Source organism: Myotis brandtii, unplaced genomic scaffold, assembly GCF_000412655.1.
Source record: "Myotis brandtii unplaced genomic scaffold, ASM41265v1 scaffold523, whole genome shotgun sequence".
NCBI lineage: Eukaryota > Metazoa > Chordata > Mammalia > Chiroptera > Vespertilionidae > Myotis > Myotis brandtii.
Window position 1 is genome coordinate 1,195,538 of NW_005369902.1, and position 17,245 is coordinate 1,212,782.

Consider the following 17,245-nt stretch of genomic DNA (forward strand, 5'->3'; position numbering starts at 1 on the left):
GGGTTGAAAATGATACAGAAAATTAATCTGGAATCCAGTTAATCCAGTCTAGATCAGAAACAGGGACAAGCAGACCAAAAGCTGATTGTGTTTGGGATTGTTGCATTTTTGGGGGCATTATACATAAAAAGTAATGCGTTACTTTTAATTTACAGCTGTGCTTGGAAGAGGATAGCAGTCATTAAAAGTGTATTTTCTAGCCGATCTCTTCTCAACCTGGGTAATAGACAAGCTAGTATAATTGAATACTTGCCAACTCTTCGAAACATTTGTAGGACTGAGAAGCTAAAAGAACAAGGAAAAAGTAAAAGAAGGTAAAGGATCTATAGAAATAACATTTTATATAGCTATTTCAAGATTCATATTCTCACCTGATGGAAATATTAATATTAAATTATTTTTCTGTGTAATTTTGACAGGTTCCTCCACTATCTTGAAGGAATTCACCTTAACATTGCAAAAGAGACTGTGAACACTTTGGCAGCTGATTTCCCTTAATATTCCACATTAACAGTGCCTTGTACAGATTATTGTGTGGTCCTTAAGATACATTTTTATATTGATTTTTGTGGAAGTTTACATCTCTTAATGTACATTTAAAACAGAATATTTGTATATTTTTATTAGTGCGCAAATATTTAAAATGAAAAAATTTGAGTTGCATTTTGTATTTATGATGTGGTATTTTTAAAAATTTTTTGTATTATCTGATTTAGCTTTGTTGGAGTATTTATGTATGTAACTGAGCTGTTTCTAGGAGCTAGAGTTCACTAAGATATTTCTAAAGAGGGTTCAATGCTACACTACTCCATAATTTTTCCCTTTCCTGGTACCTTTAATTCAACTCTCTCCAACCAAGTGTGAGTACTCTGTCAAGTTGTAAATATGAATCTCTTAAATAAATTTATGCAATCTAGAATACAATATTACATATACGTATGATGCATAAGAAAACTTCCTAAGAAGGAAATTGTTTCATTTTTCAAGAAGTAAAATCTCCCCCCCACACAAAAAAAATAAAAATAAAAGATCTTCCTGCTCAGGGTCAGCCTGCATACCAAAGGTCCATGGGTTCGATTCCCCATCAAAGGCATGTACCTGGGTTGTAGGTTCAATCCCTGACCCCAGTTGGTGTGCATGAGGTAGGCAACCAATCGATGTGTCTCTCTCACCAATGTTTCTCTCTCTGTGTGTCTGTCTCCCTCTCCTTCTCCCATTCTTTCTAAAAATCAATGGGAAAAAAAAATATCCTGGGTGAGGATTAACAACAACAAAAAGTAAGAGCTTCCTGACTTTATTTTTGGTGCACTCTAGCATATTTCACCATTGAATACTGAATGTTGACAAAGAGGAATCAAGATTATGAATTCAAGTTTTCATTAATGTTTTTTAGCAACCGTACATGTGATATCTTGTATATTTTGCCAAGTCAAATCAGTTACCTTGTATATTTTTTTGTATTTTTGTATAATTTGTGTTTTATTTCATAGATATTAATGATGTTAATATATCTACTTCATTCAAGATTTAATGCTATTTAACAGCCCTGGCCAGTATGGCCTAGTTGGTTGGAGCTTCAGTCCCACACACCAAAAGATCATGGATTCTATCCCCAGCCTGGGCACATGTGGAGGCAAATGATCAGTGTTTCACTCTCATACCAGTGTTTTTCTATCTCCTTGTCCCTTCCTCTCTGAAAATCAATAAAAATATACTTAAAAAAAAACAAAACAGTAAAATCAATAAAACCACGTCCTTAGGTAAGAATTAAAAAAAACAAAAAAACACCACCAAAGGATTCTACTATAGGATTTCTATATAATAGCCATTTCCACTGATGGTTATGTTTTTGGAAATATGTATTTTTAATTACAAGATTTAAAAATTCCACAGTTCACTTTAAATAATTTTTGCAATTATATAATCAGGTATACTTGAAAATAGTTTCCTATTTCAAGTGTTTGTATTAATTAGCTTAATATTCAGTTACATTATCTGGTGAATTACATTTTCTCCTCAAAAGATAAGGATCCTAATTTTGCACAGTTGAGAAATATCTTATGTATACCTGCTTTAAATGTGTATTAAAGTGTTTTTATTTAACCTGCTTTTTCTTGTATTGATAACATTGATTTAAAGGCTAAAGCTAAAAGGCTTTATCCAGTATTTATATAGGAGTTCCAGATATAATCACCTGAGTAAATATTGGATATTGTATAGGTTTGACTATAGGCTATAACTTACATAGGTTCAGTCCTGTATAAGAGACTAAGACCTACCTGCCTGAGGCATTTTTTAAAAAGTATATGGATGTTTTTCTACTGAATACAAGAGTTTACTACCTATAGAGCTCTTACTTACCTGTTAATTTTTGGTGTTTTATTATTAGAAAATTCTGATAATTATAATTGAGGAACCAAAGTAAAATAAATCCATAGAATTTTTAAAATGTTTTTTTTTATTGGTTTTTAGAAAGAGAGGGAGAGGAATAGAGATAGAAGCATCGATGAGAGAAATCTCATCAATGGGCTGCCTCCTGCACACCCCCTGCTGGGGATTGAGCTGGCAACCTGGGCATGTGCCCTGACAGCAATTAAACTGGTGACCTCCTGGTTGATGGGTCGATATTCAACCACAGAGTCACACTGGCCGGGCTAGAATTTTTAATATCTTTTTTCTTTTTAGGTTTAACATGATTTGGGGAAATATTTTTCAATTCTTAAAGGTGATAAATTCCTGTTAGATTTAAACTCATTTTTGTGATAAAAATTTTGAGTACTTTTCAATACTTCATATCCTAGCTTATAAATGTCTAAAACAGTCACATTTTCACTTACAGCTATTTCTAGAAATATGTGGGAAGTAGAATACCACATGTCTGGCATAAACAACTGAATGGACGGTGAGGCCATTTAGCAAAGTATAAAACGGTAGCAAAGGAGATGATCTGGAGGAAAGAGAATAGTTTCAGACATGAATAGTTTGAGATATCTACAATATTTCCCAAGATGGATATGTTTATGTATACAACCATATACTATGTGTAGAGGTTTACACAGGCATAGCAACAAATCTAGAGTGTATACCAATCTCCTAAGGAGTTACGAGGTGCTGAGAGGACTTCCATATATTTTACACTAGAGGCCCAGTGCACAAATTCATTCATTGGTGGGGTCCCTTGGCCTGGCCTGCACCAGTGCACGAATCCATGCACCAGGCCTCTAGTATGTATATAAAATCTTTGGTTAATCTCTTCCCGCTTCCCTCTGAGATTCATCTGTCTGTTCCATGTTTCCATATCTGTGCATGAGTGTCTGCCCCCAGGTGGTCAATGTGCATCATAGCTACCAGTTGAACAGTTGCTTAGGCTTTTATATATATACATATTTATGATTATTTGAATTTTCCCCAAAAAGTATATTTCACTTTTAGATTAAAGAAAAGGCTTAATGCTTTGACATCAGAGAGTTGGGTTCAGTTCAAGTGAGATATAGTGACAGCCTGAACTAAGGCAGATAAAATGGAAAATGGAGAGATGTGGAAAAGTGCTACTTTTAAGAAAAGATGGTCCGTCAACTAAAAGATTTCAAAGTAAGATAGTGAGCCTATTAGACAAAGCTTGTTTATTCTGGGCTTGGGAGATTGAGCTGATGAAAATCACCTTTTGGAGGTTGTGCATCAAACCATGTTCTATTTACAGAATAAGAAGAGGATTCCACAAGTTGTGTTATCAATTATATTTAGCTTTATTTCCACGACGAGCACCACCCGGAAAAATTCATTCCCTTTTTCAGCAAATTCTTTAATATAGATGATATTTGCTTTTAAAGGAAGATAACTTTGTTTCTTATTTAGACTGTTTAGGAAATATCTTACTGTTTAACACTTAAACCTAAAAGGTATAAAATCTCACAAAGATATTTATGGACTTGGCCTTGGCTTATTGTATAAACCATTCAATAGCCAAAAATCTGACTTTAAACATTAAATACACTCAAACCATATTTTCTTTTCCATTAACATGGATGTCAAAACTTTTTTTTTTTTTTACAACTTTAAAGCTAATAAATATAACAGAGCAGATCATATGTTAGTGATCAGAATTTTAAGGTTCATGGTCAAACACTGCCAATTCATAGAAGGCAACAGCTTGTAATAATGAATCATATAACTCTTCTATTCTGTATTGGTCAGTGGCTGAAAACATGTGTCTGTAGTGGACTATCTTATCTGACGGGAAGAATACCCGCGGCTCTTCCTTCAGCACAGCGTCTAAGAGGAACTGCTTCACTAGTTCTTTTCCACTCGTGCGGCTGTCACCCAGCATCAGCTGAAAGTGCTTCCCCACTGCATTTCGATTCATGCTCAGCACCTGATGCTGGCCACGCTGAGCAAAAGTTGTGTTTAATAAGGCATACAGCATGGCTTCCATGATATGCAAGTGTAGCAGTATAGGAAACAGAGTTGAGTTCTGAAGGGAAAGTCCTGTTTTTTCCAGAACATAGAAGTCAGCTTTGGGCATCTTTGAAACGACCGGAGAAATCTTTAAAGAACAAAATAAAATAAGTGAGCAGAAGTAAATCATTACGTTTTATTGTCTGGGTCCCCTCAGTCCCACTTCTATTTAAAAATAAAATTACATAACTTACATTATTTTGCTATTGACAATTTTGAAGTAATTGAAAAAGCATTTTATGGGAGAATCAGAACAGCCAAATTCTGGTAATGGTTCTATCGGGCACCAGATAAGCTAAGACAAACCATTTAGTCCTAAGTACTACTTTCCTCTTCTGTAAAATGGGCTTGTAATTTCTAAAATCTATATTGACTTTAAGATTAGACAAGTTAAAACTGTTTTATTAACCTTTTAAAAACTTCTACAGTAAAGCATAGGGTTAGAAAAATTAGCCTAAAATCAATCCCCTTACAATTGACTGATTGCATCAGGTGTTTGATCGAAACAGTTTTCAATGGTGTATTACAGTTTTCAATTAGGATGATAATTACTGCCCATCTAACAAACTTTCAAAGACTCAAATGAGACAAAGTTAGTATTTAAAAATAAGCTTTCCAAATATAGTGATGAAATTCTATAACATTTAGAATCAACTTTAGCATTGCTTTTTTTTTCAGTATCTGCCTTTGATACATAGACATTTCTTGAAATAAATGAAGAAATTAAATTTAAAAAAAATATTAAATTAAAAAAAAATCGATGACGGAAAACATAATTGGAATGGGTGAGTAATAAGTACCAAAAGAAAATCTCTCCCTCTATTTTATTAGATTATTTTCAGGACCAGTAGATTAAACTATACAAGGATCTTTAGCAGGTAGGAATTTGGAGGTGTTACTGCCTTACCTCTTCTAAATAGACAGATGATGTGTATGTTCCTTTCACCAACTGGCAACATTCTTTATGCTGCCAGTCCAGCACTGCCAATTTACGATCAAGGTGAGCCCAGGCAATTCTCCGAGTACCAAAAACAATGGATACGATACTGTTAACTGCCTAAAACAAAAGGCTGGTTTCATTGCAAGTGTAAACATGTTAACAGATACAAAATTTAAGTGACAGACTCAGAAAGCCAAATCAGTTAATGTAATAGAAATATATTTATGGTTTATAAACAGAATTGTGAAAGACATGCAGGAGTAATTAAAAGGTAACTAGTAGCAGTCAGTTCTCAGTACATAGCTCAAAGTAGGCATTCAAATGTTGCTGGGGACTGCTAGAGGCTGGGGAACCAGGAACACAGCCGTACATGGTAAGAAATGCCATAACAATATTTACACTGTAGAGAAAAGAAATGGTCAGGAAAGACTTACTGGAGGACTAGGAGAACGAGTAAAATGGTAAGCGGGAAGTTATCTCACCCAGATGTCCACTTAAAAAGTTTGACACCTCAGACTCAGCAAGTACAAGTGGGAAAAGGGCAGAGGGGTACACAGATTTCTGCAAAAAGTAACTTGCTTTATTCTGAGAGCCACAGAGAGCCAGCAAAGCATATACTATTCAGGAGTAACAGATTTACATTTCAGAAAGATCAGGGACAGCTGTGTGGAAGATGGACCAGAAGAGATAGACTAGAGGTAGGGATTTGTGTTAGGTACCTGTTATATGACAAAGTATTAAGAACCTAAGACAGTGACAATGAGGACAAGAAAGAGATCAGAGATAAATTGTTATGTGGGATGATCAAGGGGCCTAGGATAACTGCAATTGTATTTCAGTAACTATATGGCATTATTAATCAAGATGATCTTAGGAGGAGGTTCAACTTGGGAAGGTTAGGGGAGATGAATTGTTTTTTTAATGTATTGAGTTCAGGCTGCCTTCGAAGAGGACATGTGTAACAGATAACCGGATGTGTGGATTTAGCTCTGTGCCAAGTCTGGGCTTCACCTCACTCCCACATGGCTCATTTAGTTATACAGACAATATACATTAACATGATCTATAGATACAGAGATAAGCAGGAACATTTTGTAATTCTATATTCATCTCCCTTTTACTGCTAAAGAATGGGTAAATATCCATGAAAGGCAGAATAATTTGGTGAGGATTACAAAATAAATAAAGGCAAATAATTTGGAAGCCCAAATAGCTACAAAATACAGGCCTTCTGTCTGGCTGGTGTGGCTCAGTTGGTTGAGCACTGTCCCATGCACCAAAAGGTTGCTGGTTCGATTTCCGGTCAGGGCACATGCCTGGGTTGTGGGCTGATCCCCAGTAGGAGGCGTGCATGAGGAAGCCAATTGATGTTTCTATCTCTCTCTCTCTCTCTCTCTCTCACTCTCTAAAATCAACAAAAAACATTTTTATTTTTATTTCTTTTAAAGGGGGAAGAAAATAACTTTAAATGCTGCTGGAAAGACGTTCGAGAGTCACTCTTTGGCATAGCTCATCTTTGCATCCTAATTTCTGATTACTCCTAACATACCTGTCAGATACAGCCAGATATCTCAACATTCCTTTTAAATAAACTTTGCACAGACCTACTTTTACATCGCTGTTTTGCCTCCTAGAATGCCCTCCTCTTCCCACTAGCCTAATTCTCTCCCTCAAAGATACAAGTTGAGTTCTCCCAGTAAACTTTCCCCAACAGTTACAGCCCACAGTTCTCTCCTCGGAAGGAATGGCTCACGTACTATTTGAATATCTCATTCTTTGGTATCGATCACATACTACTTTGTATAGTGGGTTATCTATTAATATATGTATCGCTGAACCCACCAACTGAACTATAAGCTGCCTGAGAGCCCTGTCTTAGTGCCCAGAATAGTTCTTTGCACAGTAGGTTCTCAAATATTTAGACAGTATAATCGACATGAATAAAAAAGGGTATGTATACCTTAAGTCTCTCTCTTTCTATTTCTGGTTTGAGGAGCTTTTTCAAGAGCCGGTTTTCCTGTGACTTTTTCTTTTTCACTTCAGTCTCTGGACAAAGAATGGCGTTACAAATCTGAACGGTAGTTTTATACTGGAACAAGGGCACATTCATTAAACTCTCCAAATTCTGGAATGGCCCAAACTTTTTTCTGTGCTCTACAAGATTGAGGGACTTTCTTCCACGAAGTAATTTGAAAGCTTCGAGTTCATTATCAGATGCTGTATTCAACACATGCAATATGGAAGCCTGTTGTTCCGAAGAGAAGAGCTTGTCAAGGGCCTTCCCAGACTCCTTTGTCGTTTTGTCACAAAAAGCAACGTCGGGAATACTTTTCTTGGATGCGGTGGATTTTTTCCGACAGCAGGAATTATGTAGGGCCTGGAAGGAGGACCATCCTAATGGTACTGGAAAAAATCTCCACCTCCCTAAAAGGAAAATTTAACAAAATGTGAGTTGGGGTGTCCTAGACTTTCCCATAATTTAAGAACCAGTGGACCATCTTAAGTTCTCCTGGAGAATCATTATTAAAATAAGTTGTTTAAAAACCGTATCTACATATAATTAAACAACAGGGCTTTTTGATGTTTTTACTCACGAGATAGCTTCTGATTTTTATGGCTATGTCTTAAGTTTTACAACCTAGAAATTTTATCTTACGCCCATCAAGAAGCATGGGTTTAAAACAATAATTTCGACTGCTTAACATTTTTGACATTTGTAACTTTAGAGGAATCTCTTTGTAATTAATATCTCTTGTTATGGACATTTATTTTCCCTCCATTTTATAAGATTAAAATGTTTTAGCGGAGTGGTAGATTTAAGAGCGGTTTTTTTTATTTTATTTTTATTTTCTTCTGCACACTTCTCAAGATTCCTACCATGCCACGGGTCTACAGGCAAAGGGAAACCCGTGTAAGGAAGACTTCTGTAAACCAATGGGAAGCCACAGGAAAGCCATGCAGCCAGGGGCGAGCAAGCGGCTTAGACTCCGCCCCCCGCCCGCCGCCCAGTCGGGGAAGGAGCCGCTCGCGGACCCGTAACCCAGAGGAGCTCGATCGCGCCGTCGGCTCAGCGGGGATTCCAAGAGGAGACCTGGGTCTGGGACTCGGGGCGGACGGGAAGCGAACCCAGTGCTGCAGGGACCCTACCTCCCGCCATGAGGACACTAGGGACGTTCATTTTCCGAGTCAAACGAGTACGTCCCCACCGTTCAGTCCTCCTCCACTGACTTCCGGTTCCTGCGTGCGTCCCCCAAAAGAGCCCGGCCTTTCCGCAGAACGATTCTGGCCGCAGCGGCGTTCCGGGCGCGCCCAGGTGTGGAGCCCGGAGCGAAAAAAAAAGTAGCTCCGGCCGCGATCCCGAGCCCTGGGTGGTCCGCAGACTTACTCCACTGCCTCCGCGGAACGTGGAGGGAAGGAAGGAAGGGGGTGAGGCGCCGAATGTGCTTGAATGCAGGGTGGAGCGCCACCAGGTACCCGGAGCCGCCGAGGTAATCTGCCTTCGGTCTGGAGGTGTGTGTCTCTAGATGGCGAACCTTTTGAGCTCGGCATGTCAGCATTTTGAAAAACCCTAACTTAACTCTGGTGCTGTGTCACATATAGACATTTTTTGATATTTGCAACCATAGTAAAACAAAGACTTATATTTTTGATATTTATTTTATATATTTAAATGCCATTTAACAAAGAAAAATCAACCAAAAAAATGAGTTTGCCTGTCACCTCTGACACGCGTGTCATAGGTTCGCCATCACTGGACATCTCTAGACTCTAGAGAACTGGCCGTAGATGGACGCGTGAGGCTGGATGAGGTGAGGGGGCCCGAGCAGGGGAGGAGCTGGGGAGCCAGTGTGTCTTCCCCAGGGACAGGCAACCCTAGGAACTGAACTTGGGAGATAGAAGGAGAACGGCAAGGATTCCTTATAGGAAATGGCGAGACTACAGTGGTTCTCAACCTTCCTACTGCCGCGACCCTTTAATACAGTTCCTCATGTTGTGGTGACCCCCAATTTCACTGTTACAAATTGAACATAATTAAAGCATAGTGATTAATCACAAAAACAATATGTAATTATATATGTGTTTTCCGATGGTCTTAGGCGACCCCTGTGAAAGGGTCGTTCGACCCCCAAAGGGGTCGCGACCCACAGGTTGAGAACCGCTAGTTTAGCTAGTTTGGTGAAAAACAGGGACGTCAGGAGGAAGGTGGCTTTTGGAGGCAAAGTTGGTGCGTTTGTGTTTTTATGAGATGGCAATGCGGGGTGGATATTGTCCAGGAGGCCGTGGGGATGTGAGGGATTGTAAGTGTTCATAAGGAGTACTCATGGGAATTCTACAAAGCTAGCCGGTTTCTGGGGAACTTAGGAATCTAACAAGAAATAAAGTAAACTTTTTGTGCTAAAGCCTCCAAATCAATAGGAAATAGTTTTCTTTTAACTCCAGGGCTTATACCACTGAATGAGGTATTAGGCGTTGAATTGTATCCCTCAAAAAAGAGATGAGGAAGTCTGACTCCTCAGAATATGACCTCATTTCCAAATAGGGTCATTGCAGATGTAATTAGATAAACTTAAAAATGAGGTCACACTGGGGTGTGGGTGGGGGCTGGCTAATTCAATATGACTGGTGTCCTTATAAGAAGATCAGCCCTAACCCGTTGGGCTCAGTGGATATAGTGTCGACCTGTGGACCGAAGGGTCCCGGGTTCGATTTCGGTCAAGGGTACGGGCACATATGTGGGTTGCAGGCTCCTCCTGGGCCCAGGCCCTGGTCCGGGCTGGTGCAGGAGGCAACCCATCGGTGTGTTTCTCTCACATCGATATTTCTCTCTGTCTTTCCCTCTCTCTTCCCCTCTCTCTAAAAATCAATGGAAAAATATCCTCGGGTGAGAATTAAAAAAAGAAAAAAAGAAGAAGATGAGTGCCATGTGAAGATGGAGCCAAAAATTGAAGTGATGCACATACAAACCACGGAAGGCCAAGGATAGCCAGCACAAGCTGGGAGAGAGGTGTGGAACGGATTCACTCTCAGAAGGAACCAACCCTGCCGACACCTGTACTTCAGACTTCCAGCCTCCAGAGCTGTGAGAGAATAAATTTCTGTTGTTTTAAGCCACCAGGTTTGTGGAAATTTGTTACTGCAGCCACGGGAGACAAATGCCTGAGGCCAGAAGGAGCCTGGTGGTGGATGCTTTCAGAGGTGACGTGGTCCACTCTCAAGGTGCAGCAAGTCACTTGCTACCCGCACAACCTGAGATTCTCATCCTCTCCGAACCTCAGCTTCCTCATTTGTGAAATGGACATAATGGTATCTGCCTCTCATTTCTACTAAGAGGATGTCTAGTTAGAAACTGGATGTAGAGGACATGACTTATAAGAAGGGTTCAATAAATGTTAGTTCCTCATTAAAGCATTATCTCTTCTGGGAAGCCAATTATTATTTATAAATATATATAATTTTATTGATTTCAGAGAGGAAGGAAAAAGGAGAGAGAGAGAAACATCAATGATGAGAGAATCATTGATCAGCGGCCTCCTGCACGCCCCTTGCTGGGGTTTAAGCCCGCAACCCGAGCATGTGCCCTTGACCGGAATTGAACCCAGGACCCTTCAGTCTGTAGGCCAATGCTCTGTCCACTGAGCTAAACCAGCTAGAGCTGGGGAGCCAATTATTAACGAGTTTGAGGGGAAACCCTTGCTCCCTGGAGCATTCATTCAGAATTACTTTGACCAGAGGCTGGAAGTGGTAGGGAAAGAGGCAACCACTGTGCCTGATTTACTGTAAACCAGAATCTGTGTTCAAAATGAAAGTCGTCATCTTCCCCAGAAACCAGCTCCTTCTCACTTCCCTGGTTTTGTTGCCCACATGCACACGCCCCTGCTCCTCCCACTCCTTTTGTCATTATGTCTAGGTTGTCATCTACTTACTGTGTTTTTTTTAAAGGTTTTTGACCATAATGTACATGGGAAACAACTGCTTCATTAAACTTGGGTTTACATATATGATGCACTTTGATATTTTCTATTTTTGTGATTTTTAAAAAAAACTACACACCCATTTTTGCAAGACATCAGGTGGGAGATGTCTAGTAGATAGAGGTGTAAGTCTGAAACTAAAAGAGAAGACAGTGCTGGGTATAGATTTGGAGGCCATTAGCACATAGAGATGGCACTTCATTCCATAAAAATGTGCGCCCGACCCGTGTGGCTCAGATGGTTGAGCATCGACTTATGAACCAGGAGGTCATGGTTTGATTCTCGGTCAGGACTCATGCCCGGGTTGCAGGCTCGATCTCCAGTAGGGGTTGTGTAAGAGACAGCGGATCAATGATTCTCATCATTGATGTTTCTATCTCTCCCTCTCCCTTCGTCTCTGAAATCAATGAAAATGTATTTGAAAAAGAAATGTGTGGGATGAGCCAGGGAGAGGGGTAGTGTGGGAAAAGCACAGTGCATGAGGGAGAGAACTCAGAGCAGCAGTATTGGGGGTGAGTGGAGGATTCGAATTCCACACCATCTCACTCACCCCTGTCACTTGGCACCTGCTGGTCCTTTACCTTCAAACGCTCTCTCTTCAAAATGGTCTGAATTCTGCTCACATTTTAAGTGCTAACAAGGGTAGCTCCTGCCCGGAGAAGCCTCCCCGTCTTCAAAGCCAGAAGCATCCTTTCCCCTCGTTATATCTTCCTCATAATACATATTGTCTTGCACTACAGGGCTTTTTGTCTTGTTTTGCTTTTGACTACATGTCTTTGTCCCTGTGTTTAACTATACATTTCCCCCAAAGTGATTTGGAAGCTACCAGCTAGAATATATTTTAAAAAATCCATTCCTGGTGTCTCAGCATCCCCGCTGGAGACAGAGGAGCCCAGTGATTTGCTCAGACTCTGGGATGGGTCACTGTGTTCTAAGCCTGTGTTCCAGCTTCGGAGTGCTAACAGTGTGAACTGGGGCCAGGGATGTCACCGCTCCAAGCCTCGCCAGACCCCTCGGAGTGCACAGTGCATGAGGGAGACAGGGCGAGTTATATCCCCTACAACACCCAGCACATCGCCAGCATGTCGGGAGGTTCACTAAGTGTTTGTTGGAAAAAATAAATTAATGATTACATATATTACATCCGAAAGGTTAATTTTTGTTTGGGAAAAACATTGAAAATTCGTGCTCCATAACTTCATGACCTTGACCTAGTCAAACATTTCTAAAACTTGACATAAAAGGATTAACTATAGCCTGGCTGTTTGCTCAGTGGTTAGAGCGTCAGCTGGGACTGAAGGGTTGTGGGTTCCATTCCAGTCAAGGGCATAAATGTGTGGGATGAGCCAGGGAGAGGAGTAGTGTGGGAAAAGCACAGTGCGTGAGGGAGAGAACTCGGAGCAGCAGTATTGGTGGTGAGTGGAGGATTCGAATTCCACACCACCTCACCTCTGTCACTTGGCACCTGCTGGTCCTTTACCTTCAAACGCTCTCTCTTCAAAATTGGGCTGCCTGTGTAATGAGGCTCTCAAGTCCTCATTTCAACCAAAATTGTTTTTAATGTGGCAAAACTCACATAACATAGAATACACCATTTTAGCCCTTTTAAAGTGTGTTTATTCATTGGCATTTAGTACATTCACAGTGTTGTGCAGCGATCAGCACTATCTTGTTTTAGAACATTTTCAACACCCTAAAAGGAAACCTGTACCATTTAGCAGTCACTCTCCAGCCTCCCTCCCCCAGCCCTGGGCAACCACTAATCTGCTGCCTGTCTCTATGGATTTGCCTGTCCTGGACATGGCACATACATGGGATACGCAACATTTTTCAGGCCCATTGCTTGCACCAGCAGTACAAAGATGAATGTGACAATCTGCTCTTAACGAGATCACTGCCAACTGGGATGAAACAGATTAAAAATATTTTTTTAAAATTGATTTCAGAGAGGAAGGGAGAGGGTGTGCCTTGAGTTTGAGAAGCAACCAGTCAATGTGTCTGTCTCACACTGACGCCTCTCTCTCTCTCTCTCTCTTTCTGTCTCTCTCTCCCCTCCTCCTCCCTTCTCTCTGAAAATCAATGGGGAAAAAAAATCCTCAGGTGAGGATTAAAAAATACAAAAAACTCTAGTTCAACAGGGTAGCACCCCAATGTTCACATCAAATTTCCAACAGATGTCACCCTAATCCCTTCCGTTGTAGTTGTGACTAAACCTCTGTGACTGACGTTACTGAGTGCTTCACCTAATGACATAAAATGTAAATACTTTCTCATCTTGTGTTTTTATCCAAGACATTTTATGGTTCTTCTGATTTCACAACTGGACTTTTCAACTAGGTAGATCTCTGTTGTGTTGTGTTTTATTCAGAACGCAAGCGCCCATACGTTGGGCTGCCTGTGTAATGAGGCTCTCAAGTCCTCATTTCAACCAAAATTGTTTTTAATGTGGCAAAACTCACATAACATAGAATACACCATTTTAGCCCTTTTAAAGTGTGTTTATTCATTGGCATTTAGTACATTCACAGTGTTGTGCAGCGATCAGCACTATCTTGTTTTAGAACATTTTTAATACCCTAAAAGGAAACCTGTACCATTTAGCAGTCACTCTCCAGCCTCCCTCCCCCAGCCCTGGGCAACCACTAATCTGCTGCCTGTCTCTATGGATTTGCCTGTCCTGGACACGGCACATACATGGGATATGCAACATTTTTCAGGCCCATTGCTTGCACCAACAGTACGAAGATGAATGTGACAATCTGCTCTTAACGAGATCACTGCCAACTGGGATGAAACAGATTAAAAATATTTTTTTAAAATTGATTTCAGAGAGGAAGGGAGAGGGGGAGAGAGAGATAGAAACATCAATAATGAGAGAGAATCATTGATTGGCTGCCTCCTGCACACCCCACACTGGTGATCAAGCCCGTTACCTGGGCATGTGCCCTGACTGGAAATTGAACCGTGACCTCCTGGTTCATAAGTTGATGCCCAACCATTGAGCCACACCAGCCAGGCCAAAACACATTTTAAAAAATCATATTACAATGTGATTATTATAACAGAAATATGAACATGGTGAGAACATGATTTTAAAAAATCATATTACAATGTGATGATTATTATAACAGAAATATGAACATGGTGAGAACATAGATGAGGGGCAGTAAGGGCAAGCTTCAAGAAATAACATTTGAATCTGGGCATGCAGGCGGGAGTTTGACAGACCAATGGGGGCTGGGCAGAAGGGTGGTGTAGAGGAGGAGGGAGCTGAAGTAGGAGAGCAAGGTACAATGATAAGGAGTTGGACAGCTCTGTGCTCAAAGGAGGGAGACAAAGCATACCCAAAGCGTGTTACCACCCCAGGGCCTTTGCACTTGCTGTTCCCTTTTCTTGGGACACTTTTCTTTCAGATTGGTGCCTGGTTGGCTGGAACTCTTCCTTCAAATCTTCACTTCAGTGGGTGGGGGAGGGGAAATTTTCTCTTTTCCTCTTCCTTGGTCTTCTGGCTGGTCAAATAATTAAAACGACATAAGACAGATTAATGGAAGAAAATCACCAAATTTAATTACATATGAACGTGCAGGAGTTCCATAAAACCATGGGGTCCAGGGACAAAGAGGGCAGTTAAGGTTTCTATGCCATCTTGAGCTAAGGAGAAAAGGGGGGTTATGGTATGAAATTTCAAAGGGGAGGAAGGCAATTCACATGGAGATGGAAAGCAAATGCTTGGTAAGCAAATGTCTTTCATTTAAACTGCAGGACACAGAGAGGACTTTGATCTAATGGGACTTGCCAGGTCCCTCCCTGTCTGTCACACCTACTTCTCCTTAAACCAGAGTTCTCCGTGCTGGCAGCTCCCTTCCTGGGCAGGCCCTCTCAATTCCTTTAGGCAGTGGAGTCTTCCCTGTCTTAAAAATAACTTAATTTTTACATTAAGATAATTATTAAAATTATCTTGAAATAATATCCCAAAGAGGCATATTTTGGGGTGGCAAACTCCACTCCCGTTCAGATGCAAAGAGGGCTTCTTTGACCTCCCTATTAAAATAGCACCTCCCATCCCTCTCTATCCCCTTATTCCGTTTTCCTCTGAAGCATTTACCACTCTGATACCATGTGTATGGAGGCATATTTGTTTCTCTGTTCGTTTTCTGTCTCCTCCACTTGAGGGTGAGCTGCACCAGGGCTGTCATGGAACTCAAATGTGATCAAATGGTTCAACAAGGAAAAGTACATTCTCATGCAATATTACATAGCCATTAAAATTGTCATGAAGCATCTACTGGTATAATAATATAATTAAAACAGCATAGGCATATTAGTATGTAAAGAAAGTAAAAAAAGACAAAACAAGACATAAAAGTATATGAAAAATATGGTCCCAATCAGATAAAAAGATGTAGTATAATAATATAATTAAAACAACATAAACAGATTAATATGTAAAGAAAGTAAAAAAAAAAGACAAAACAAGATATAAAATTATATGAAAAATATGGTCCCAATCAGATAAAAAGATGTATAAAAGACCAGAGGGCCCTGGCCGGTGTGGCTCTCTGCTGGTTGAGCATTGTCCCATGCACCGAGAGGTCACCTGTTAGATTCCCAGTCAGGGCTCATGCCTGGGTTTTGGACTCAATCTCCAGTAGGGAGTGTACAGGAGGCAGCAGGTAAATGTTTCTCTTTCACTGATATTTCTCTCTCTCCCTCTCCCATCCTCTCTCTCTCTCTCTCTCTCTCTCTCTCTCAAAAAAAAAACACACACATATATATACTAATATATAATTAAATTTTTAAAAAGACCTGAAGGAAGTTCATGAGAATGTTCGTGAAAATTGATGGTGAGATTATTAAAAGCATAATATTAGGTTGAACTGCATGTCGTTGCCATTACTATTTTTGTAAGTCAACCTCAGACAGTTCAACCTTATACACTGATGAAAAGAGCCCAAGGCAAATGTGGATTTGAATCCCCGATGGAATATGTGCCATTTGGTATGCATCATCTCAGTTGGGTAACCTTGGACAAATTTACTAAAATTCTTTCTCAGGGTCTCAGTTGCCTCATCTGTAAAATGGGCATAAAAATAGTCTGTACTTCAGGGTTGTATTTAAGATTAAATGGAATAATGTATGTAAGGAACTGACATACAGCAATCCCTGAATAAAGGTGGATATCACTGTGGGCAGTGTTTAATTATGTGTGTGTGTTTTTAAATTCGGAAACTATCAGACAAAATTATTTAAATTTTCAAAAAAGTTGTGGTCTAGTCCCTGGGGATCTTGAGCCCGGTCCAGGGCTGGGAATGTGACTGAAGGCTTTCCTCCAGCCCTGCCTCAGCTGGGCTCCTTGCACAGACAGAGACGGCGATCCTGAGAGCAGGGCTGGATGTTTGTCCTCTGAGGAATCCTGGGAACTTCACTTAGAGAGGACACTGTCCCAGGGCCCACTGCCCCCTCACCCCAGCAGCTGCCGAATGCACTGAGCCCAGGAGCGAGGCTGCCTCTGTCCACCTCTCCCCTCAAGCCCTGGCCCCCATCCCAGTCACAACAGCCTTTGGCCCAGTGCTCAGTGCTCTTCCCTCAGCAGCAGCTTCTGGTTCCGGAACACAGGGCTGAGCTCAGCTTTTTTTTTTAATGGATTGATTTTTAGAGAGAGAGCGCAAGAGAGAGAAACATCAGCTTGTTGCTCCACTTATTGATACAGTCAAGGTTGTTTCTTGTATGTGCCCTGACTGGGGATTTAACCCACAACCTAGGCATGTTGGGATGATGCTCTATCCCACTGAGCTACCTGGCAAGGACTGAGCTCAGCTGGGATCATGTCCTCGTAAGTAGGTTACAGAGTTTCTCTTTGTGGTGATAAAAAAAAGTT

The 17,245-nt window shown here is 40.6% G+C and overlaps 2 protein-coding genes and 1 long non-coding RNA gene across 3 annotated transcripts in view; 2 read left to right on the forward strand and 1 right to left on the reverse strand.

Moving 5' to 3' along the window:
- The window catches only part of ATAD5 (ATPase family, AAA domain containing 5), a 61,044-nt gene extending 60,120 nt beyond the window's left edge, over window positions 1–924 (forward strand). The window contains exons 22-23 of the mRNA XM_014548866.1: window positions 156–314; window positions 420–924. Of these exons, the coding sequence (XP_014404352.1) occupies window positions 156–314; window positions 420–498 (238 nt within the window). The 3' untranslated portion in view covers window positions 499–924. The remainder of the gene's footprint in view (window positions 1–155; window positions 315–419) is intronic.
- A 2,468-nt stretch (window positions 925–3,392) lies between these two features.
- On the reverse strand, window positions 3,393–8,697 carry TEFM (transcription elongation factor, mitochondrial). The gene is made up of 4 exons (XM_005877608.2): window positions 8,543–8,697; window positions 7,356–7,819; window positions 5,363–5,512; window positions 3,393–4,543 (listed from the first exon to the last, which is right to left on the reverse strand). The coding sequence occupies exons 1-4, from the start codon at window positions 8,571–8,573 to the stop codon at window positions 4,106–4,108; spliced, it is 1,083 nt and encodes a 360-aa protein (XP_005877670.1). The 5' UTR covers window positions 8,574–8,697; the 3' UTR covers window positions 3,393–4,105.
- A 42-nt stretch (window positions 8,698–8,739) lies between these two features.
- Window positions 8,740–9,204, forward strand: LOC102256330. Its single transcript, XR_314238.1, has 2 exons — window positions 8,740–8,905; window positions 9,136–9,204. It is a non-coding gene; the product is annotated as an uncharacterized LOC102256330 (long non-coding RNA).
- The last annotated feature ends 8,041 nt before the right edge of the window (window positions 9,205–17,245 follow it).